At 45.6% G+C, this 22293-nt stretch overlaps 3 protein-coding genes across 17 annotated transcripts in view; 1 reads left to right on the forward strand and 2 right to left on the reverse strand.

Annotated features, from left to right (window-relative positions):
* Nucleotides 1-10678, reverse strand: LOC130538142 (fibroblast growth factor 13-like). Of its 5 annotated transcripts, none has more exons than XM_057055472.1 (5): nucleotides 10417-10678; nucleotides 4261-4371; nucleotides 2704-2807; nucleotides 1667-1865; nucleotides 1-1165 (listed from the first exon to the last, which is right to left on the reverse strand). In XM_057055472.1, exons 1-5 carry the CDS (start codon nucleotides 10463-10465, stop codon nucleotides 1026-1028), a joined length of 603 nt encoding a protein of 200 aa, XP_056911452.1. In that variant the 5' UTR covers nucleotides 10466-10678; the 3' UTR covers nucleotides 1-1025. The 5 variants fall into 5 exon arrangements, with proteins under 5 accessions (XP_056911452.1, XP_056911453.1, XP_056911450.1 ...); XM_057055473.1 differs by lacking the exon at nucleotides 10417-10678 and adding an exon at nucleotides 7346-8711; XM_057055470.1 differs by lacking the exon at nucleotides 10417-10678 and adding an exon at nucleotides 5886-6087.
* f9b (coagulation factor IXb) lies at nucleotides 6007-16231 on the forward strand. Of its 2 annotated transcripts, none has more exons than XM_057055450.1 (8): nucleotides 6007-6197; nucleotides 13675-13844; nucleotides 13915-13939; nucleotides 14008-14121; nucleotides 14189-14320; nucleotides 14481-14863; nucleotides 15003-15141; nucleotides 15586-16231. In XM_057055450.1, exons 2-8 carry the CDS (start codon nucleotides 13707-13709, stop codon nucleotides 16140-16142), a joined length of 1488 nt encoding a protein of 495 aa, XP_056911430.1. In that variant the 5' UTR covers nucleotides 6007-6197; nucleotides 13675-13706; the 3' UTR covers nucleotides 16143-16231. The 2 variants fall into 2 exon arrangements, with proteins under 2 accessions (XP_056911430.1, XP_056911429.1); XM_057055449.1 differs by lacking the exon at nucleotides 6007-6197 and adding an exon at nucleotides 13153-13348.
* LOC130538120 (proto-oncogene DBL) overlaps nucleotides 16220-22293 on the reverse strand; it is a 13761-nt gene continuing 7687 nt past the window's right edge. For 3 of the 10 annotated variants that reach the window (XM_057055411.1, XM_057055409.1, XM_057055414.1), the window contains 19 exons: nucleotides 22096-22287; nucleotides 21809-22000; nucleotides 21561-21741; nucleotides 21401-21483; nucleotides 21116-21216; nucleotides 20958-21024; nucleotides 20735-20850; nucleotides 20555-20624; nucleotides 20283-20375; nucleotides 20105-20197; nucleotides 19821-19946; nucleotides 19159-19374; nucleotides 18971-19063; nucleotides 18799-18877; nucleotides 18652-18691; nucleotides 17973-18145; nucleotides 17717-17847; nucleotides 17483-17595; nucleotides 16220-17403 (listed from right to left, as the gene is read on the reverse strand). In XM_057055411.1, coding sequence (XP_056911391.1) covers nucleotides 17322-17403; nucleotides 17483-17595; nucleotides 17717-17847; nucleotides 17973-18145; nucleotides 18652-18691; nucleotides 18799-18877; nucleotides 18971-19063; nucleotides 19159-19374; nucleotides 19821-19946; nucleotides 20105-20197; nucleotides 20283-20375; nucleotides 20555-20624; nucleotides 20735-20850; nucleotides 20958-21024; nucleotides 21116-21216; nucleotides 21401-21483; nucleotides 21561-21741; nucleotides 21809-22000; nucleotides 22096-22287 — 2241 coding nt within the window. In that variant the 3' untranslated portion in view covers nucleotides 16220-17321. Of the gene's footprint in view, nucleotides 17404-17482; nucleotides 17596-17716; nucleotides 17848-17972; nucleotides 18235-18651; nucleotides 18692-18798; nucleotides 18878-18970; nucleotides 19064-19158; nucleotides 19375-19820; nucleotides 19947-20104; nucleotides 20198-20282; nucleotides 20376-20554; nucleotides 20625-20734; nucleotides 20851-20957; nucleotides 21025-21115; nucleotides 21217-21400; nucleotides 21484-21560; nucleotides 21742-21808; nucleotides 22001-22095; nucleotides 22288-22293 lie in introns of those variants that run through there. The other 7 variants (XM_057055410.1, XM_057055417.1, XM_057055415.1 and 4 more) reach the window with 6 other exon arrangements.

Genomic DNA, 22293 nt, shown 5'->3' on the forward strand with positions numbered 1-22293 from the left:
TTAACTTCTTAAGAAAGAGTTTATTAAGTGAATTTGTCCACAGAAGGAACCAAAATATTAAATTAATCTGTGCTCCCACTGGTTAAACCAATTCTGGTTCAACACTATTGGTCCACTCAGGTGCTTTTGGTCTAGTAGTGTTCCGATAATCTCACATTAGTTCACTAGTGTTCTGGTTTGACACTGTTGGCTCAGGAACACACGGGACCAGATTTTACAAAAGAAAGAAAAGGGACTTTAGAAAACTGGACCTTTTGCATGCTGCTACTGAGCAGAGGTCCTCAAGCTTCCATGCAAGAGCAAACAAACAGCAACAGACAACAACAACAAATGGAGGGATAAACAATGGAGTCACTCATAAGAAGTAAACATGGAAGCATATACAGTAAACCTTTATTTTAACCTGCTAAAGCCCTCAAGAGGTTCATCTGATATACAACAGATCTTAAAAAGGTAAAACCCCCACCCACCCACAGACACATGCGTGTTCACACGCACAGACTCTCTCTCTCTCTCACACACACACACGCTGGTGCACCTGCATGCAGCCCAATGACCAGATGAAGGAATATGTTTGTCACGTTTAAAAATATGACTTAACCCCATGATCTCAGTGTAAACATAGCATACAGTAGAATAGATAAGGACCTCCTTTCCTTCCTTCCTGCTGTCTTTCTTTCTCTTACACTCATCTTTTCATTGTATTAACTTAGTTCTTGGACTCTTTGGTTCTCTGTAACAGTCTGTTTTTAATCTATATGTCTGGCTGGCTGATCTTTCCCTCCATCTCTTTATCTCTCTGGTTTATTTTACAGAAGTGAGTTTACTAGATCCACAGGTGTCTGTGCAGACCAGAGCAGTGGAACCGGATAGAATGATTGTCCTTGATTTATTTACATCACAGTCCGTCACAGTGGGCTCCGTTGTGTGGAAGAACATGTTCCTGTTCTCCTCCTTTACTTCACTCACCTGTGTGTGGGCATGTCAGCCTGAGATCTGTGTGTGTCTGTGTGTGTGTGTGTGGGCTAGGATAAGTCATTGTTGCTGGGCGACTTCCCTCCACCGTTCAGAAGGGCCGAGGCGCTGCGACTCTTGGTGGGTGTACCGCTGCCTGATCGGGAGAGTTCTGTCAGGTCATGGAGGGACGGCTCTCTATACATGGCCACTACACACACACACACACACACACACACACACACACACACACACACACACACACACACACACACACACACAACATGAACCATTAATCCATTTGTTAGAGCTGTGAGTGATTTCCGATTCAGAATGGGGAGTTTCTGTAATGATTTTTAATGTGAAGTTTTTATTTAATGCTCCATAAAACCATACTAAACGTTTAACAAAATGAGCTGTCCATTTAGCGTTTTCCCTGAACTTGTGATGACTAACCACTGGGAAGCTCCAGGATGCAACACTGATGCTGAATAACTGTTTATCCCTAGTTTAGCGCTGTCGATTCCAGGGTGGTTAAACAAGAGCTGCTAGCAGAAAGCAAAATCTCTCATGCCCCCTAGTGGCTGGAACATATGGATTCATTAGGTGTTATGTGATTTTTAAGGGCACATGGTGGCAAAAACAGGTCCTGTAAAGCCAGATTTCACTGAAATTCTAATTTCGCTGTTCTCGCTGTCCTGGTTGAGCTCACCTTTGAGTGGTTTGGGAATGAAGTGTGCTGCAGGTTTGTTCTTCTTCACATGGTTCCCCTTCATGATTCCCCCCTCCTTATTCAGCCCCAGGTACCAGGCCCGACCTGAGGCCTGCTGCCGGTACAGCATGGACGAGTAGGTGACGTAGTAGTTCTCAAAGACGGACTCCTTGAACTTGCACTCTGGGGTAAAATGTTCCTGTAATCCATGTTGGAATGTTAGTGCAGGAAAGACAGGACAGAAGACCTGACAGACACACATTAATCAGCCAGAAAGTGTGAATAGTTCTTTGTTCTTCCATCATTTGGACCTATGAATCTCTGAATCCTTATCTGACCAGTCTCTCATCTCTGAGAACAAACTGCACCAACTTAGGACAGCTGACATTTGCATTTTCTTATTCCTGCATCTCCATAGCAACCAGCTACTCCCTTGAATACCAACCAGTCCACTGAGGGAAAGACGGTATCCACAGATACATAAGACAGGCCCCATCCCTCCCATCTTTAACATCAACGCTACTCGTGCACCTGGCAGTCAAGGCCACACTCGTTCTAGCCTGCACACAGTATCGTCATGACTGTTATTACTCAAGATTTCATCTTGGCCCTGCAGCCTTATATTTCCACCAGCATGCACCTCGAGAGCGAGCACTGCGCACCTTCTGACCTGTCTAAGAAGATGAAAGCGCGTCGGGTGAGGTGCGTGCAGATCTACACGCTTGGGCAGGCGCGTGCAGAAGGACACATGATAATCTTCCAATCAAAGAGTGACTGAAGGGGATAAACAAAAGGAGGCGGGAGGATGAAATCAATCTGAGGAGGCACAATAACAGCGAGGGATGCTCAGATGCTGGAGTCAAGAGCCGAGCAGCACAATAATGCTGTGGTTTAAGTATTGATGCCATGATTGGAGGATAATGAGAACAGCTGTGCTGAGAGCTGCTGCTTTATTGTTCAAAAGGGCCCAGAGAGAAGATTTGAGTGTGAGTGATGAAGATGATGATGATGATGAGGAGGAGGAGGAGGAGACCTACGGAAGTGTAGAGAAAGCCTTCGTTGTTCATGGCCAGGTAGAGTTTGGTCTGGACTCCCTGGATGGCCACCACACGGAGCCCCACCGGGATCAGGTTAAAGACGGCTGTAGGAGCACAGGAGGGGGACAGGGACGTAAATACAGCTGCACGTCCTCGTCAGCCATCTCTAACATCACAATCCTGGTTTAATCTCACAGTAGTGACTTTACAAGGTCACTGAAGTAAACTTAAATATGTGTTGGGGTTAGGTGAGCAAACAAGGTGAAGTTAGCAGAATAAGGAGCAGGACAAAATTCAGTCCAACTTCAGCTCAAAGCGGGACAGTTTGATCAATAAGCTGCTGCAGCGTCTGATCGACTTAATCAGTCCTGGCATGCAGAATCGTCCATTAACTGTTATCTTATATAACTACATAATTTACATAAATAAATGTAATAATATTATATGATTGGAGATATTATATAGTCTCACAAAAAGCTGAATAAATGCTTCGTCAACATAGAGCCTGATTGAGAAACGCTCAATTATCTTATTACAGGGTAAAGCAGCCTAATAGTTAGATCTGTTTATGCTCATCCATATTAATGCTTTCATATGATCACATACAATTATTCATTTAATGTAAAGGCAATGCGAGCATCTACAGTAGGTCACAGAACAACCCAACAGCAACTCTTTATGTTTGTAGGTTGAAAACACTCCGTGGAAGGAGCATCATTATTCCACAGTTTGATGAGTCAAGCCTTTGTTTGATTACACTCATTTAGCCAAGCATGTTCCTATAATGAGCATGTTTATATTGAGACAGGAATTACATGGATTGTTAAATCCAGCCGTGGCTGACTTGTTTCTAGCAGGCAGGCGTCCTAGGACTGTCTAGAATATTTATAACATTGTCACCTAATTAAAGACTGCTGACATCACGCCATCCTACAATATTTTCTTTACCTTTTCATTGTTCATAACGAAAATTTGCAGTTTTACTCAAATGTTGTTTTTATCCCACAGACAAAATCACTTTTCTCTCTATTTTCTAAAGAACAAAACTTGTAGTAAGGTCGTTACCGTGGCAACATGATTCTGAAACCTAGAGTCAAATAAATGAAGGCAACACTTGATGTTGCTAGTGTTCATATGAAGCTGCTCTGTGATAAAGGAGCCATTGAAATCTTTCCTTTCAGTCTCCTCTCATAGTAATTTTTATTTATTTGCATTTCCTTTTAAGGTCCAAAGATGTTCAGAGTAACTTTTATTCTGTTCTTTCTCTTTGCTTTATTCTGCAAATGTTTTCATTTAATCATTTAACATTTTTAGGTTGTGTTTCAAAGACAAATCTAAATTACCATCCAAAATGTGTAGATGAGAGTTAAAATACCCATTTTCCTATTAGTGCTGAAGGTGATTATAAAGTGTAAATGATGACTCATCCTCATAAACTGATATTTTAGAGAAAATCTCAGGTTAAAAGCCCAAAAACTGTTTTCAATTTTAGTGACAATGCAAGAAAGACAGATGTGAAAGCACACAGCTGAAATCTCTGCTCGTTTGTGGACCTACTGTAGGTGCTGTCTTCATCCTTGGTTCCATCAATGGTCCCGTCGGGCTGCAGCTGCAGCTGGAAGCCCTGTCGACTGGAGAGCCTGGTCACAATCCCCTTCAACTGGGGCTCTGGGAGGAGGGAGAGGAGACACGTTAATCTACATCCAGGCTTTATTATTGTCAGGTGACCAAAATCCAGCCGTCTTCAGCAAGCTGGAAGTGTAAGAAGAGAGTTTGTTACCGATCAGGGCCTGATATCGATCTGTGGCCCCTGATCAATAACACACGCTGAAATCCAAGAATGGGGGACAAATGTATCATTCTCTCTCTCACGCGCGCACACACCCTCCACAAAGTTGTTTACAGTAAATATGTGCGGTGTCATGCAACAGGAATGATTTGAGCCAGACGGTGAGGAATGAAGGGAAGCGCCGGGATGCTGCTGCCACCGCCGCGGCTGCAGCACCTTCTCACACCTGGCGGCCGCCTTCTCTTCCGTTTCTTCCTCGATCCAAACAATTTGACACGCGAGAACACGTTGAGCTTGCTGGGCTTCTCGTTTGTGCCTTTGCTGTTGCTCGGGCTGCTGCTGCCGCGGCAGGCATTCGCCTTCTCCCGTTCCCGCGCCTGCCGCTTCTGCCGGATCAGGGAGCTGGCGATGGCCGCTGCACGGGACATGCTGCCCACCGCGGACCCAAACAAGCCTATGCGTCCCGGGGGTATGAACGGAGGGGTCGGTGGGTAAGACGCTGGGGTGGTGTGGGAGGAAAAGGGAGGGGGCTACACCACCCACGGCTCAGTTCGCATCACACACCGGCAGCTGCAGTCTCGCGTCCACCCTCCAGAAGCTCCATCGGTGCGCCCGAGCGCGTCATGGAAGTCGTTACAGAAATCCTATAATCTGTCAGTGAGTGCGCGTCAATGTCACCGCCTCACCCCCCCACCCCCCCTTCCCAGAGCGGCGCACGTTGTCAGATGGTCCCGCACCGTCCCGAGAGAGCGCGGATGAGGTGGCACCAGCCGGGGTCCGAGTGGCGGCGGATCAACAGCTCTGAGGTGGGCACGAACCACGCCGGGACGTGCTGCTGATGATCTGCGCTCCTCTGCGACGCTCAGCCGGTGACGACGTTCCGCTGCTCCGTGACCGAAATGCAGCTGCTGAAATGTTTGTCAATGAAAGAGCGCGGAGCTGATGGAGGAGGAGCGGGGACATGATGCAGCCGTGTCGTTCATAGAAGTGCTGCAGCCCTGCCCACCCCGAGGAGGAGGCCAAGAGGAGGAGGTGGGCTGCTTATGTGGAGGTGCGTGTGTGCGCGTGTGCATCTTTGGGGTGAAAAACTCTTCCTCATTGCTCACCTGTAACTATGGACCTCACGTGGTACATTTACATGTAAGTGTGAGTGTGGATGGGGGGGAAAGAGCGTCATAGGAGACAGACTGGTGAATGAATGAATGAGTGGAGGCGAGAAAATGAAAAGAGTGACCGCAGAGAAATTACTGAGTGTGGCTGTAGGAGGGGGGGTCGGGGGGACGAGGCAAAAAGCAGATTCAGGAGTTGGTGAGAAAGGACAGGAGGAAAGAGGGTAATAAAAAGGCAGGAGGGCAGAGAAAGGAGGGGCTGATCTTTTGGTGCAGAGGTTCACCAGAGGCTGCTGCAGGAGGTGGCCACCCTCGGCTCAGCTTCCATCCACATCCCTCTTCTGTTTCCCAGGAATAAACCCAGCCACGGATGTTGTTCACCTCGCCATGAGGCTGCCGGCCCACCTGAGCAGGGGTCAGCCAGGGGGAGACGGCGATGAAAATGGATGGGCGGAGGGCAAGAGGATGTGGTGGGCGTAATTCCATGGAGGGGGTGTCAGGAAGCCAAACCCTGAGTGGATGGACGGGGGTCAGGACCTGATCAGCCCCTGGTACTTCACCTTTAGGGTCCTGCTGATCTTTCACCTCAAGCTAAGGTAAGATACGTGCACACACTCACATGCAGTTAAAAAGTTTACTGTGTGTTTACTGTGTTTAACACCAAACATAAGAAAGCTGCTACCTTAGTTTTAATTTAGGAGATACTTTCAAACACCATCCATCATCCACCCATCGTCCAATTTTTATGGATGGATGGATGGATAAGCACTGATTCTCATGTTGCCTTAAAACAAGATGTGAACTGAGTGAAACAAGTAAGTTTCTACTGTTGATGTAGGATTGTCCCCAAAACCTCCAGAATGGGGCAGTAACTCAGGAAGTCCAAATTACTCCATTCAAGCTAAATATTTACTGGCTTTGAGAGAAAATGTGTGTATTTTCACCACTAGATGCCACTAAATATTCCACACTGGCTAATCAGATTAAAATTCCACATTAAGAAATTTACTTTAAAATTGTTTTTGTGTAAAATAGAATAACGGAGAACACTCCCCCCTTTAGTTAAATAATGCTGCAGCCATAACTTCAACTACGCCCTTAACAGCTTCCTGTGTTACACTCATACTCTTCCCCGGAACAATATTACATCATTAAAATCGATCTACTTATAAGCTTTTGTAATCCGTGTTGGAAGTCAGTTATAGTTTTTTGGATTTACCGTTCTGAACAGAAATAAACAAATGTAATACAACGCTAATATATAATGGCTTCTATTTTCATTCTAGCAATAGCAGTTTATATAATGTTTATGGAATTTCGTCACCACTTCGAAACGATCCAAAGGTCCGCTTATTACGTTGACCTGTGTCATCAAGCCTTGAAAAGGGCTCAAATGTTGTCAAGGAGAACACCGATGGTTCGGTGGGGCGACATTAATGCGCCGTGAAACAGAATTCATCCGACCTTTTAGAGCACATTTCCTCATTCAGACCTTTCTAAGCAGCAGAACAACGTAAAGAGTCAGTTTTGATTAAGTGAAGATGAGCGCTGGGGCCCGCACCGCACTTTCAGCACCAGCAGTTTTTATACGGACGATTTAAAACTCGAATTAAAAAAACCAAAACGAAGAAACGCCGCAGGTGAAAACGAATGGAAACTTGTAAATTATCTGTGGTTCTAATGACTCCTCACACAGTGCTGAAGGAGCATGTTGGGTCTGGACGGGCCAGACGACGGCTCCTACCTGAGGTCGCTCTTCGGAGAGGGAAGGTCATGGTGCGCCCGTGGAGCTCCGCAGCGCTATGTTCATGGCGCTTTTGCACTTGCCGTTGTGAGCAGCTCGACGAAAAGAGACGGAATTATGGAAGTTCAAGGGAATTCTCTACGGAATCGGATCCATTAAGGCTACGCACGCGGCGGTGACGGGAGATCATTACCGAACATTAGAGGCCATTAAGCAGTTGGACCGGGTCATTAATGATTCATCTCAAGGCCCCGCTGATCCAGCACAATAAGGGAGGGAGGCTTCTCCTAAATCTACTCATCAAAGCTATGGAGTGTGCGGCGTGCGTGCAGGCGAGTGCGTGACAGAGGAAAACAATTGTAAATGTCCTGTAAGTTTTGAAGAGACAAAGGTGGTGAACAAAAATCTATATCAATCAATGCAACTGTAGACACTAACGGATGCTCCTAATGTAGCTCTAAGCTTTAGAGTTCAAACCATGTTTAGACTGAGGGGGCCTTGAAGGACCCAAGCAGGCATGGGAGAACATGCAGACAAGAGTAGGAATACAACCCAGACCCTTCTTGCTGCCAGACTGTGCATGTGGTGCCGCCCAATGCTAATCTTATTTTGCCCTTCATCTCAGGAAATAGCAGAAGCCTGTTTGGCATTTTTGCTTGAAATAAGTCAAGTTGGGGATCGATTTTCATTACAGCAGCCTGATATTCAGCAGAAAAAAATGTTGTAATGACAAAAGCAGCAATGAAGATCACATCAAACACTGATAAATAAACTTAAAGAGTAGAGGAATCGCTTATTTTTCCAACAAAACTGAACTCTAAATCATCAGAATATTAAAGAGCAGAGTGAGTTCACCAGGATACATGAGCTTTGCTGGGGATGAGCAGAATTCTAACCATGGGCTCCTTCCTCCACCACGCTAGTGTCCTGAGCTCCACCCGGACGCTGCAGGGCCCCAACCTGTATCAGCAGCCCTGACTGCACTTCCAGCTTTCAGCAGTAAGACTGGGAGGCCAGAAGAACGATGCTGAGCAACTGCAGGGCAGCAGCCTGTAAAAGCTGCTGGGGGACAGGATGCAAATGTACATGTGCAGCAAGTCCAAGATGAAACATTAGTTATCTTGGAAATGATGTGAAGCCACAGCAGAGCAGTTAAAAGAAAACAATCTGTGTCTTCCTTTGCTTCTGTCTTTCTTTCAAAACCTCCCCAAATAGCTTTGATGTAAACATCAAAACATATAGATGCCAGCAGGTACATTTAGTCAGTGTGGCCCGTGAACAGCCCCTTTACTCAATTAAAAAGAAAGTAACCCCAACATTAACCGCTAGATAGCGTTATTTCACCATGCAAAAGAAACTATCCATTTATATTATATGAGGCTAAAATCTGTAAACGGAAAGAATATAAACCAGTAGCCAGTATACAATTGCCTCTATTGTGATCATAAAACAATCTCTTTGGTCTGGAGGTGGTGCACACTCTGTCTGAAGGTGCAGCAAACTGTAATGCTGCAAAAATGCAATAATATGTGTTTTACTAAGATAAACACTAACATCATGTTGCTCACATCAAAATGGACCCATTTAATGGGATGAATATGAAATAAATGCCAGAAAAAGGAGAGTTTTAATACAAATATTTAAAAGAATAATATGTACATTTACAAAACGTACAGCTTAAATGCATCCAATCCATCTATTCCCCATTGACACAGGCCAGGCACGAACTGCATACTCATCTGGATGTTGAGAGATTTTTTTTAGTTTTGGAACCTAATTTAGCATCAAAACTTCACATTTGGAGGCAGTTAAATAAATGATGAATCAGTTAAAGATGTTCCTGTTCAACATCAGGCGCTGACACTCTGCATTTAATTAACGGCAGTTTAAGTCACTCTCACACCTTTAAGAGCTTAAGTTGTGTCAGAACAAGATGTTAATGAATTTTTGTTCTAGCACAGACTTAATCCTCCTTCTCACCATTATTATACAGAGAACATTACACGGTCACCTCTCACCCAGGTGTGTCCACCTGACAGACAGACGCATCATCTACTAAACGCAGGTGATTTGTTGGATTCATTTCTGGGATTCTGGAAGTCTGAAGCAATTTTAGGCATTAAACTGATTTATTATCTGTAATCTAATTCCAATCTACCAGCGCTAATGTTCTGAGGTCTGGGTGGGTTTATTCGCACCTGTTTATTGGCCTCGATGGATTGTTCTTTGCTTTAAGTCCATAAATAAGTTTTGCTGGGATGCTGTCAACAGCAGATGGTTCCAATCTGCTCTGGCAGCGTCTCTGCTGACGTTAAGCCGTCAGATCTGCAGCCACCTCAACGTTCAGCCTCTCCTCCATCCCAGCACGGCTCTGCAGATTTGGGATTCGAGACCATTGGAATGACTGACAGCTGCTGGCTGAACTGAATGAGCAGCAGCTTCATCACCACCTTTAGATTGTGTCACAGCCTGCCAAATCCTTTTTTTAGTCTTTATTGTTTTCATGGTTTCCTACTGCTTTTATATCTTTAATTTACTTTTATAAACCTCATTGGCTAGAAAGCAGATTCACACTCAGCAGATTTACAATCAATTAATTTTCAGGCTAAAATCCATTTTAAACACAACGTTTTTTCCACTTTTGATCATTTTTATGAATGTGCTCGAGGCTCATGTTTACATAATACACGAAGCTTTCGAGCAACTCCCTTTTGTCTCCATGGAAATGGTAGTTTCCCAGGGTCCATTGCGGCGAATCGCGCGTTAATTTTATTGCCACCCAGAGAAGAGAAAATGAATTTGATGCGTGTGTGTCCCAGAAATTACATGTGAGACCCCAGAAACAGTTCAGGCGGTGTCCATTTTTTTTTTTTTTTTTTTTACAAAATCGACAGAGTGGCTTTTCATTCTGTTCCATTAAAGGCGCAACATTCAAACCAGTTTAGCACATATTGCCAGTTGCCCGTTTCCAGGTCTATTTCCAGTCGCGAGTGAAACTGACCCCGGAGCAGCTTCTCTGCTTACTTCTAGCTATAAAACTGAACTCAGAGGGAGATTCCATCAGTTCTCACCTTTGGTGGCATGGTCTTTATCCTCTTTTCCTTTCGCTTTCCCACTCATGGAGGAGCCTCCGCGGCTGATGCGGGTTGGATCAAACTTCAGATTATGCTTGCTGGATCTGAACCGTGATCGGATCACTCCTTCATGGCTATTCGGACTCTCTTCCCTCCTCCGGGGTCGCGCTCTGTCTCCCGGCGCTGCCTCCTTTGGTCCCTCCGCTTCTGCTCTCCGTGATGAGCCCGATGTGATTCTTAATGTCACCGCAGGAGCGCGCCTAGCCCCCTGCGCATGCACGCAGCGACACGCGCGCAACCAGAGACAAAGCAAGATGACAGAACTACGTGTTCGTACACTGGTCATTTCCATTTACGCGCAAAAATAAACTTTACTGAATACATTTATTCGGTTTCTGATTTAAGTAAAACAAAATGAACCTCCACATTCACCATTTCTTTACTCATTTAGAATAACATTTTGGATTCTGCTAATATTTTTTAAATTTAAATAAAACAAACGGTCACGAATTAGATAGATTTTCCCAAGATGCTGCCTTAATTCTCTCGTGAATGAAGCACACAATGCAGGTATTTGGGTTAAAGCTGAACATCAGATGCATCAAACATGGTTGAGAAACCTTCACACATGTTTCTTCTTTCATTGATCATCTTTAGTCCATCGGAGCCACTTGCAACGTCAGCATTATAATACAAGTCAAATGAAGCAGTTTATTGATCCAATAATCAATTTGTGCCGGAAAACAGCATGTTCAGAGAGGCAACTGTGGACACATCTGCATAGGTCATCTGAAGCCTCCTTCACCAAAGTCGGCAGCACGTCAGTATTTAACTGTTATCAGCTGATTCCCCGATTCCTTCTGATTCCTTTTGCAGATTAATTCATCCTTGTCTGTCTGCAGCACCATTTGGTCCTTTTGACACAAGTCCATCCAAAAGTCTGTTTCTGCTCCAACTGGGAGATAAATTTAGCTTCTTCTGTGAGCCCACAACAACCAGCAAAACAGCACAAACCTTCTGCAGGTTTGGTGACAAAAATCTGTCATTTTACAAAGTAGAATATGTTTGTATGTCTGTAGCCTCAGAGTGCAGAATTTATACACGTGTGAGACTTTCCTGTTTCAAGTCACTGATGTATAAAGGGTTTTAATCTGAAGCTGTTCCCTGACAGGCTCGAAAGTTACTGCATCAGAACTCGTTTAACATTTCCTCTCTGGAGGAGGACCAAATGGAGACAATGTCCACATGAGTCAGGACCCTGCAGCTGGGAGGGGAAAGGGGGCACATCTGGACTGATTGATGACATCGAGGCATAAAAAAAATCTGTTGGTGACTTAATTCAATACAGGAGCTCAACATCTGCAGCATCTCGACATCTGTCACCTCACAGGTTCAGCCCTCGCTCGACCTTGTAGCTGCAAGGGCTGCAAGTCAGGCAGTTTAAAAAAGCCTACATTTTAAGGTATTGGCCAGGATTGAGTCATGGGTTTTATTTAATTTGTGCAACATTGAAGAGAGCATCTGTTCCAAGGTTTGGATCTTCTTCACAGTCCCTCATCCAGTTTACAGTCTCGCTACAATCAACACAACCAGATTATAGAAATGCTGATCTAATCCTCATGCAGGAAAAAAGAACAAAAGAAGCACAGGATGCGATTCAAGTTGATCATCTGTCATGTGACACAGCACAGCCTGAATTCTGCACACTGGGGACCAGCTTTTTCCCAGTAATGGGCTTCCACCTCCCACAGAACTACCCCCCTTCCCAATCTGCTCACAGGATGCCTAGTGATTTCATCAGAATTGTTAGGTGCTAAAAGTCAGATTCTCTTGCAATTTTTTCCTCTTGATGTAAAATCCATGGTTGACTAGTTAATCTAGGGGTGAGCGCAGCAGTGTCCCTGTTTCCATTTTAAATCACCCTCAGCAGATAAGTCACCACAAGGCTGCTGTCGGCCTGGAGCTGCAGGTCGAAGGCCGAAGACCCGACTGTCAGTCACACTGATTTGTTCTGGGTGGAGGCCCACATAACTCAGTCTAACCACGCTGGCTTCAACGCCACAGATGGATCGCAGAGTCCCAAATAACAGTGTGAAACCAGCAAACGGGAGTTTTAATTAGATTTTTCCTCCTGTTTGCTGTATCTGAGCGCCTGCTCATCAATATTGTTTTTAATCATGTGGATGTCTCAGGTCATGTGACTCTGGGCTTTCCACCCTGCTCCTGTCGACATGCTTTCAGAGTTGACCAGTAACCAGCTGGAGTGATGACAGCCTACGGTCTCACTGCAATGTTAGCCCAATCAAATGTCAAAAAAAGGATCAATGGCTACAGAATATCAATTCTGTAAAGAACCTAGAAACAATTTTGATTTTAACAGATGCTATATAAATAAAGATTGATTGATGATGTCACGACAGAGGCATTTGACACAGAGGTCTCAGTTTAACATGTTAAAATGTTGCTAAGAGTTTAGCTTTGTAGACCTTGCAAATATAGAATAACAAACACATGTCTAACCAAATTTGAACTGTCCCGTAAACCATCCTGCAAAAGCTGCTTATCACAGAAGACTCAGCATAATAAACACGATTAGCAGATTATAATATCAACACACACACACACACACACACACACACACACACACACACACACACACACACACACACACACACACACACACACACACACACACAACCAAACCCCCATCCACCCACTCACCACATACGCACACACAAGTGGGACGATGAGCACACAGAGCTCCCAGGTGAGTAAACAGTGTTTTTGTACTTTGGAGTGCTGAATATGGCTCTACGGTCAAAAGCAACCAGACATCTGAACAACGGCAAGATGGCCAGAGATTTTTTACTGGCTTTAATCGCTGCTTTGCTGCTGGAGGTGAGCGGACTGCCCACGGAGGGAAGCACAGGTAATGAAGACATCAGAGGGGAGATGGACTGAGGAAGCAGAGGAAGGTCAGGGCTAAGAAAGTATACAGAATAATCTGGTGGGACTGTTGACCATCGGTTTAGACTTGAACTCTAAACCCGACGAGCACAATTGGAAATGATTGCTACCTTGAGCTGGAAATATTCATAATACAAAACCCATCCTGAGAGCTTAATAACACTTAATAACACTAGCTGCATTAGTTCATGATTCAAGGAAACACTGGGCACAACATCAATGTTTTTCTGTTTATCAGGCGGAATCAGGACACAACAGGAATGCTGAAATAATTCTCTTCTTCCTCAGGCGGCGTATTTGTGTCCCCGCAGGCAGCAAACATGGTGCTGCTCCGTCAGCGGCGCTACAACAGCGGCCATCTTGAAGAGCTTCAAAAGGACAACCTGGAGCGGGAGTGTAAGGAGGAACAGTGCACGATGGAGGAGGCCAGGGAAGTCTTTGAGGACGACGAGAAAACTGTAGGTTGTGTTGGCACAAAACATACACGCTCTATAGAAACACATATTTCTGCCTTATTTTGGCTTCCAGGCGGAGTTCTGGGTGGGCTACATCGGTGAGTTCTCATGTAACTTCTCATGTGTGTCTTAGATCTTCTGCTTAAACGTTTACATTCCTGTGCAGATGGTGATCAGTGTGTACCCCCACCCTGTCAGAATGAAGGTGTGTGCAAAGATGGAATTAACTCCTACGTATGCTGGTGCAAACCGGACTTCAGTGGCAGGAACTGTGAGATTGGTGAGCTCCATGACTAAAACACACAGCTGTAGTTGAAGATGCCACACGTGACTCTTGTCTTTTCCAGAGGTGTCCAAACAGTGTTCTGTCAACAACGGCGGATGTTCCCATTTCTGTGTGATGCAGGGGGACATAAGTGTGTGTCACTGTGCAGTTGGGCACCGATTGGGCCCGGACAAGAAGTCCTGCGAGCCAACAGGTGAACCACCAAAGTTAAAGTTGCAGAACCTGGGGTCCAGAGCAGGGGCAGCTCAGATCTGGGGTTGGCAAAATCACCTGTATTTGTGGACACTCTTCTAATGAAGTGAAAATTGTATATTTTGAGTGTAAAAGTGTGATTCCCTCCTTTTCTCCCTCAGACCAGTTCAGCTGTGGTCACATCAACATGTCCTTCTCCTCCAAATCCAACGTTCAGCGTCGTTCGCTGATGCAAAAATTAGAAGCTAATCGGACCTTCAGCAGCATCCTGCTGGGCGACTACAGCGACAACTCGACAGAGCTGTACGATTACATCGAGTCGATGGACTGGGCGCCCCTGAACACCACCATGATAGACCCGCGGTCCGGGAGGACATCCTCTGTAGGTCCAGATCAGAACAGGAGCAGCCTCACTGAAGATCTCTCTGAGACAGAGATCCCTTACTGGGCGTTTCCCACACTTCCCACCATCCCAGAAAAAGAGAACACAGATCAGAGGATTGTGGGAGGTGACGAGGCCTTACCTGGAGAGATTCCGTGGCAGGTACAGCTCAACCCCCCAGGTCCAATCTTCCGGCAGGCGGATTTTCCTGCAAGAATCTGCACGTTTTAGGTGTTGATGTGAAATATTTGTGACATCATAAGGTGAGCTGATGCAGTTCTATTTGCTTCTGTGTGCTCAGGTGACCCTGATGTCCCACTCGGTTATCCTTCAGAGAGCGGAGCCCTTCTGTGGAGGATCTCTGCTCAGCGACTTGTGGGTCATCACTGCCGCTCATTGTTTGATGAAGATTGCTAAACAGGGATACTTCATTCGAGTCGGTGAGAATTTAATTTGCTTTTTCGCAGATCTACATTCACATGTCCACGAGGGCCTCCCTAAGGCAGCAGCCAGGGCCACCATTTCCTCTGTGTGGTGCCTCTAAGGAGATCCCCAGACCATTTCCTACATCAGCTTGTTGTTTTGAGAGTTTTGTCACTTGCTTGTGTCACGCGCGAGTCTTAAATGACGATATTGACAGCTGTATTTCTTTATGGTTTATGTATTTTGTTGGATTTGAGAGTGGCGAGATCGCTAAAATTCTCCACTTTCTCTGTGGACAGAGAATCACACTGCACAGAGCATTTGAGAAATGCTGAGCAGTGATTGGTCCACTCATTCTAACGGTTTTCATTTGGTATCTTGCAACTCCCGGATCAATGACCATATATGAAATCAAATAAAACACAGCAGATCTGATCATATATACTAATTCATCTCTCCAGGTGAGCATGATGTGAGCAAGGATGAAGGTCCAGAGCGAGACCATACGGTGGCGGAGCAGCATATCCACTTCATGTATGATTACAAGAAGTCTCCCTACAACCACGATATAGCTCTATTGAAGCTCAACAAGCCCGTGGAGCTCTCCAACAAGCGTCGTCCCATCTGCCTGGGCCCCAAAGATTTTACTGAGAACCTCCTGAGGGAGTCCACCAGCTCGCTGGTCAGCGGCTGGGGTCGAATCAAGTTCCTCGGCCTCGAGGCCACCAAGCTCCAGAAGTTGGAGGTACCGTTTGTGGACCGTACTCGCTGCAAACAGAGCAGCCGGGAACAGGTCACACGCTACATGTTCTGTGCGGGGTACCAGCACCAAGCAAAGGATTCCTGTCAGGGGGACAGCGGGGGGCCGCACGCCACCAAATATAAAGACACATGGTTCCTGACGGGCATTGTGAGCTGGGGGGAGGAGTGTGCCAAGGACGGGAAGTATGGAATCTACACCAGAGTGTCACGCTATTACCCCTGGATCAGCCAGAAAACAGGCCTGCAGATGAGCTGAGCAGCTTTAGCTGCCAGTTCACAACAGTTGGATCAAATATTTTATTTTAAAAATGAGCTTGCTTTGAATAATAAAGCTGTGTTCTCCAACGGTGCTTTAATTTTACAAAATATACACATTGATACACATTTGAGGGGCTAAACAACCATGAACCAAATCAACAAATACTGATGCTGTTGTAAAAATGCTGTTGAATTCAATTAATTAGCTTATTCATACGATGCTGCACTTATTATAAAGTGACAACATAAAACTCTGTATTCATTTAAAAAAGAGACGTTTAAATACTCTTTTAGTCTAAAACTAGATTCATAAGTAATATAAATGAGTGGTTGACAAAGACTGGAGTGATCGGCAGTGAATTTTCCCTAAAACCACAACAGTTAAGATCCTATTCGGACACTTTTCTACGGCTTAAACCAATGTTGACCCTAAAGTCTTCCAGTTGTCGTAGAAACAGCCGTGGATGACAGCATGAGCAGCGGCGTGTTTATGCAGAGCAGGAAGAGCAGAACACTTAAGTCAGATGGAAAAAACAACAGCAGCAGATTTAAACAGTAGCATGAACAACTCTGTTTCTAATATATTGTCAATTATTACAACCAAAAACAGCCAATGGGGACCAGTCCTCATACTGGGGCTAGCCCAGCAGAGAGTTAATCCACAGTGCTCAGGGACACATTTTAACTGTTCACTGGGGTTAATAAAACCTTTAAACCCATACCACCCAGAGACCACACAGGAACAAGCTGCATCCGTTATTTGGACATGTTATTACTGCTCCTATGTGGACACACCCCTCAGCAAAAACACAGCATGGCAAAAATGAGCAATATTGCTGCTATCAACAAGAAGAGCTGCAAAAGTCGATTCAGTATTGCTGTTAACGACACACAGAGCACCCGGCTGTCATGCTGGCTGCTGGAGGAAATATAGGCTTTGCAGGGCGATTTGGCACATGAGAAGGCATGATATGTTGAGCAGGTGTTACGACCATCAGGTCAGAGCGGAATAGTTATGAAAATAGTCTGTAGAACATTTTTTCTGTGAGGTCTGTGTGCTTGTTGTTGTCTGTGGTCCATTCTGCAGTTGACAGCCGTCTGAAGTAAAAGTGTTTTTAATTTAAGAAGTAAATTAACATGTGCTTAAATCTGTACAGTGTGGGAAGAGACGGGGTCCTCAGCAGGTTTCTCCCAAGATCCTGTGCAGGTCCTCAGACATAACCCGCCCCTCTTCTCCTCGGCTGATGTTCCTCACCATCCTGCAGACACAACCGCCACCCCAGATGCATCACAAAAGTACAACTGGCAGTATAACTGGGCTGCAGAAAGGGCATTTACCACATTCCAGACATTTCCTCCTGTAGCAGCTGGATGACATCACCACAGTTAAAACTGATGTCATCTGCACTGGCCATGCTGCTCTGCACCATGACTCTGTACCTGCCTGCTACCTGGAAATAAAACAACCTCACAATTGGGCATTTCCTACCTACAGCTCTGCAACTAGGAAGTTTTAAATAAAAACATTTATCTTGCCACCTTCATGGGCTACAGTGGTAACAGAACTCTCACCAGTGGGGCGGGCTGATCCTCCTCATCAGAGTCCGATATGTTGGAGAAGTCGGTGGCTGCGCCCCAGTCCTCCAGGCCCTCACAGATCGCAACTGAGTGGGCAGGAACCGGCCAAGCTGCAGGCAAAAAGGCTGCTGATCTATCAACAACTGCAACACTGCATTACTAGCATAATTGTTCCAATATTTCCCCAAAATTCATTTAAAGTGATTAAAATTAACATTGTATGTCGAATACTTCATATTCAGTAACTTACTACGTCGAGGTGAATGCGCCACAGGGTCAGAGTGGGCGGAGCTAGTGTTTGTGGACTCCTCCTCTCTGTTCCTGTAGGAGTGGCTTGTTGCTGTGGAGCTGTGAGGGACAGGGAGACACGCTGACCAGCCTCCCACCGATGATGCCCCCCACGACACGCACATCTCTGATGCGCTACCACACATCACCATGGGAACAAGAAACCAACCGCAAAACAGACGACAACAACAACCATGCAGTCACAAAACGAGCTGGTCTTCAGTCTGTAAATCCAAACAGCCTCCATTAAGCTCAAAGTCACATATATTTCAGTGTCTGATAACTGAGTTTGTGATCACAGCTGAAATCTATGGAAATACGGCATTGAAAGTTGAATGTACAGCAGATAACTAGGTTTAAGTAGTAGATGGGTAGAGTTAGTAAAACACTCACAGCTCAGTCATCATTATTTATCCATCTGCTAAATAAAGATAAAAACACTAATCATGATCCTCACTCTCACATTGTCTCTCAGTCCTCTTTGATTTTTGAGTCTGTGCTTTCAAGACATTCTTTATATTAGTGTTGTTAACATGCTAACATGCTATCAGTCAACACTAACATCACCAAAAAACTCCGCATCAGCAATATTAACTGGTAGATGTAGCTGATGTTAAGGAACATCATGCAGATATAGTCACCTGTCAGAGAGGGGCTGTTCTGATATAGAGGGAGCCTCATCTGTGGATGCAGAGGACACAGAGGTCACACTCATCAAAGGAAGAAAATAGAAATGTTTGATGTGATGAATTCAGAGTTTTACAAAAAAAAACAATCACTCTTGTGACCTTGTCGCAGTTTCAGCTGGTTTGCAAGAACTTTGCGTATCTCCGTCAGCCAGGTGACTTTGACCTCCAATGTGGGGGCCTGGAAGAGACAAACACACAGATGACAGGACACACACATGGGAGGGCTACGTGCTCAAGAGGACAAAGACATGATGAACAGCAAATCAAGTACCTGAACCATGTAAACAACTTCTCTGCCACTGTACCACAGTTCGAATTTCCTCACATCTCCTTTCACGTTCTCGGTGACTCCCACTGCGCTTATCTGCAGAGACAGATTTATTCACCAGCTCCCACCTGACCCGTCTTTTAGTAGAACAGGTAGCCTCTACAAATGACACTTTAGTATTAAGGCTGTACTCTGAGGCAAGATTTGAAGCTGTAGAACGGCGTCCTGTCAGGATTGTCTTCATCTCTCCGTTTGCAGAAGAGCAGGGCGTGGTCATACAGGAAGAGATGTCTCTGCATTGGCTTGAACCTGGCCATCTCCTTCATTCGGACCGCTGCTCTCTTATGGCTGATCCACACGCTGAAACCTCCCTGCAGGACCACCCGGCCCAGCTGGCTGAGGTCACCCTGAGATAGAGCAAACATAAACGGGGGGGGGGAACTGCACTTAGGGTGACTGCTTTGTTCACATAGGACTCCTTTATATTTAGTCATACAAGGAGAGTTTCCCGTTGCAAGCACATAAAAGACCTTAAAACCAGCAGTTTAATGGTCATGTTAGCCTTCAGGTTCCATACTGATTGGTCACATGGTGCAATCACACTAACCAGAGGTTGAATATGAGACAAATCTGCTCAACTGTTTTAAGCCTTTAAAACCTAAAAACATTCTTTCCCATTGCTACTGTGTGAGTCAGTGGAAAACATGTCCACATCCATCCTGTGGTGATCCAGCCTTTGCAGGCTCAGTTCGTATTGATCGCAGAGGAGGCCAGATGGTGTGATGAAACCTCTGCGTTGACCTGTCATTAATCTGGACTCTGCATCTTAATCACTGACTGGCCTGGTGGCTACCGGATATCCTGTGATCGCAATCTGGTGCATGGAGTCGTTGACAGACTTCAGCAGCTTCAGCATGGAGTCCAGAGCCTCCTGGAGTTCACAGCGGTATCGATCCTCTGTGCAGTGTTTCAGCAGCTCCTGAACACAGACATACGCACACAGACACACACAATGTGATCGCCCGATGTTACGTGAGACGCTCTAGTGCAGCTTTAATGTCATCCATCCTCCAATCTTCAATCTTAATCTCATGCGTTGTGATGTGTTTTTAGGTTCACAGATTTGATATAAAGAACCTTGAGAAGCAGTTGGTACTTGGTGAGGCGTTGGACTGGCTTCAGCAGATAAGAGTCCAGACCGAGCTTGTGGTCCAGCTTCTTCTGGCACTCCTGGAGCAAGAAAGAGAGGGGCAACGGCCACTAAACACAAATTGCCTGTGAGTGGATTGTGTAAAATAATCAGCTTGTAAAGTACCTGAAAGAAGGGTGAATCACAGCACCGTCGCCACAGCAGCTCTGAGCGAGGCTTATTTTGGCAGTAACGCTCGTAAACCTGGAACTTCTCTTTCTGCTCGCATAAATGTACATTTGACTGAATCCATCACTCCACCAGTATGCATTTAAAATATAGGTACTCCTACAGGTCTACAATGTGCTGAGAGCCACTGTCCTGACCTACAGGATAAATGGTCTCAAGGTTTTCAGGATGTTCATCTCAGCACATTAACATGAGCCTATTATCCTCACCCGTTGCAGGAAGCAAGACCCCACCATCTCAGGCGTCTCCAGGCAACCTTGAAGGTCTTGGAGGAAGACCCTGAACAGAGATTTCCAAAAAGAACTAGCATCCAAAGAGGGAGGGACAAGGACAAACAGCTTGTGGTGTGTGTGTGTGTGTGTTTGTGTGTGTGTATGTGTGCACTTTGCCTGCTATGGAACTGGTAAATCTCTGGCATATTGCCAAATAGCAGGTCTTTCTGGCTGTCCAGGGCTGATGGGAGCAGATCAGACATGGCCGGGTCCTCCATTTCTGCCCTGTAGCCCTGTAGGGTTGACAGGGAGAAAAGGCTGACATTTATTCAGATTCCTCCATGATTAGCAGCTGCGGTTTTACCACGTGCACTGATGGAGTATAGCAAAATATCCTCACTAGAAGGACAGAAAGCAGCTCATCCACATAGATCCTTTCTGTAGCGATCAGTTCCTTCATAATGTGGCTGTGCAGACAAGGAATGCGACAAGCTTAGACCCAGGATGTACCTGTGCACATGCAAGCACACACGGAGAGGTCAGGGTGAAGGACCCTACCGTGTAACCTGTTCTGGATTGTCTTCTGTCTCTGAATCTGTCTCAGGCACTGGGCCATACAGGCAGCTGCGATTGTCCTGGAAATTGTGCATAACCTCGATCTGCACAGGAAATAGTAGAGTTTATCAGTAATATTACATTACATTAGATGTTCTGTAATATTACTTTCTATCTGGATTTAGCATGTGGCTACAACAAATCTACATTAACTGGTCAAAAACTGTCATTTTTTTTAATGTTTCTACAGCTCCCTCATGGCCCTAAAGGATGTGGAAACGTGAGCACCTTGGGCTGGCTATTGTTTCTTCTTGCAGCTCTCTTGCCAGGTAGCAGGTCAAAGGAGAACTTGGAGTTCAGAAGGTTAAAGTCTACACAACAACAACAAACATATGACTGATTATTACAGCACAAACATGGGAGTCTGTGGAGAAGTGTGATGTCATACCGTGTTTGGGTGAAAAGAGGGGTGACTTGCAACGCTGTGAGATCTGGTCCAACTCAGGCCTGGGGGCCACCAGCTGCACTGGTCTGACCTGCATGTCTGCCAGCTTCCTCAGACACTGCTCTCTGTTTCTGATCATGGACTGAACCATGTTCAGTTTCTCAGTGACCATTGAGATTTGTGACTAGAAGGACAGGAGGAAGTCAGTAGATGCTTCAGGCTGTTTCATCGTTGAGCTGGTGACGGAGTACCTGCAGCTGTGGTGTAAGGATAGCCTCAAACTCCAGACTCAGGATGCCCTGGCTATTTTTCAGAGCAGAGGGCGCCCTCTCCTGGTGAGTGTTGAGGATTTGCAGGGCTTCCTGAGCTCCTTCTTTGGTTTGGAACTTGTCAACCATCTGACTCGCCAGAAGATAAGCACCTTCGTCACACCAGCGAAGGGCCTTCACACAAGCACAAACACAAAAACATTTATTTTAGATTTGACACTCAAAGACATCACATCTGCAGTAGCAGTAAGCTCTGGGGGCATTTTTACCCCCTCGAGGCGGCGCAACAAGTCTCTGGCTCGTGTTAGCGATGCCCGTTTTGCGCGCATGGCGGTGGTGATGACATCACAGAGGTGACGCAGCTCATTACAGCGCTGGACGATGAGTGCCAGGGCATAGTGGTGGTTGGCGGCCAACTGGTGACCGTGCAGAATCACCATCTGTGCACGAGCCATCTCCTCCTGAGC

Source organism: Takifugu flavidus, chromosome 14, assembly GCF_003711565.1.
Source record: "Takifugu flavidus isolate HTHZ2018 chromosome 14, ASM371156v2, whole genome shotgun sequence".
NCBI classification, from domain to species: domain Eukaryota; kingdom Metazoa; phylum Chordata; class Actinopteri; order Tetraodontiformes; family Tetraodontidae; genus Takifugu; species Takifugu flavidus.

Excerpts from the sequence above, each read along its gene's own strand:
- f9b (XM_057055449.1), top strand. The coding sequence starts at position 13,225 with ATGGCTCTACGGTCAAAAGCAACCAGACATCTGAACAACGGCAAGATG. Across the intron at positions 13,349-13,674 it reads GCCCACGGAGGGAAGCACAG|GCGGCGTATTTGTGTCCCCG; the intron begins GTAATGAAGACA and ends CTTCTTCCTCAG. Across the intron at positions 15,142-15,585 it reads GGGATACTTCATTCGAGTCG|GTGAGCATGATGTGAGCAAG; the intron begins GTGAGAATTTAA and ends TCATCTCTCCAG.
- LOC130538142 (XM_057055470.1), bottom strand. The coding sequence starts at position 6,087 with ATGGAATTACGCCCACCACATCCTCTTGCCCTCCGCCCATCCATTTTC. Across the intron at positions 1,866-2,703 it reads AAGGCTTTCTCTACACTTCC|GAACATTTTACCCCAGAGTG; the intron begins GTAGGTCTCCTC and ends CATGGATTACAG. Across the intron at positions 1,166-1,666 it reads CATTCCCAAACCACTCAAAG|TGGCCATGTATAGAGAGCCG; the intron begins GTGAGCTCAACC and ends GTGTGTGTGTAG.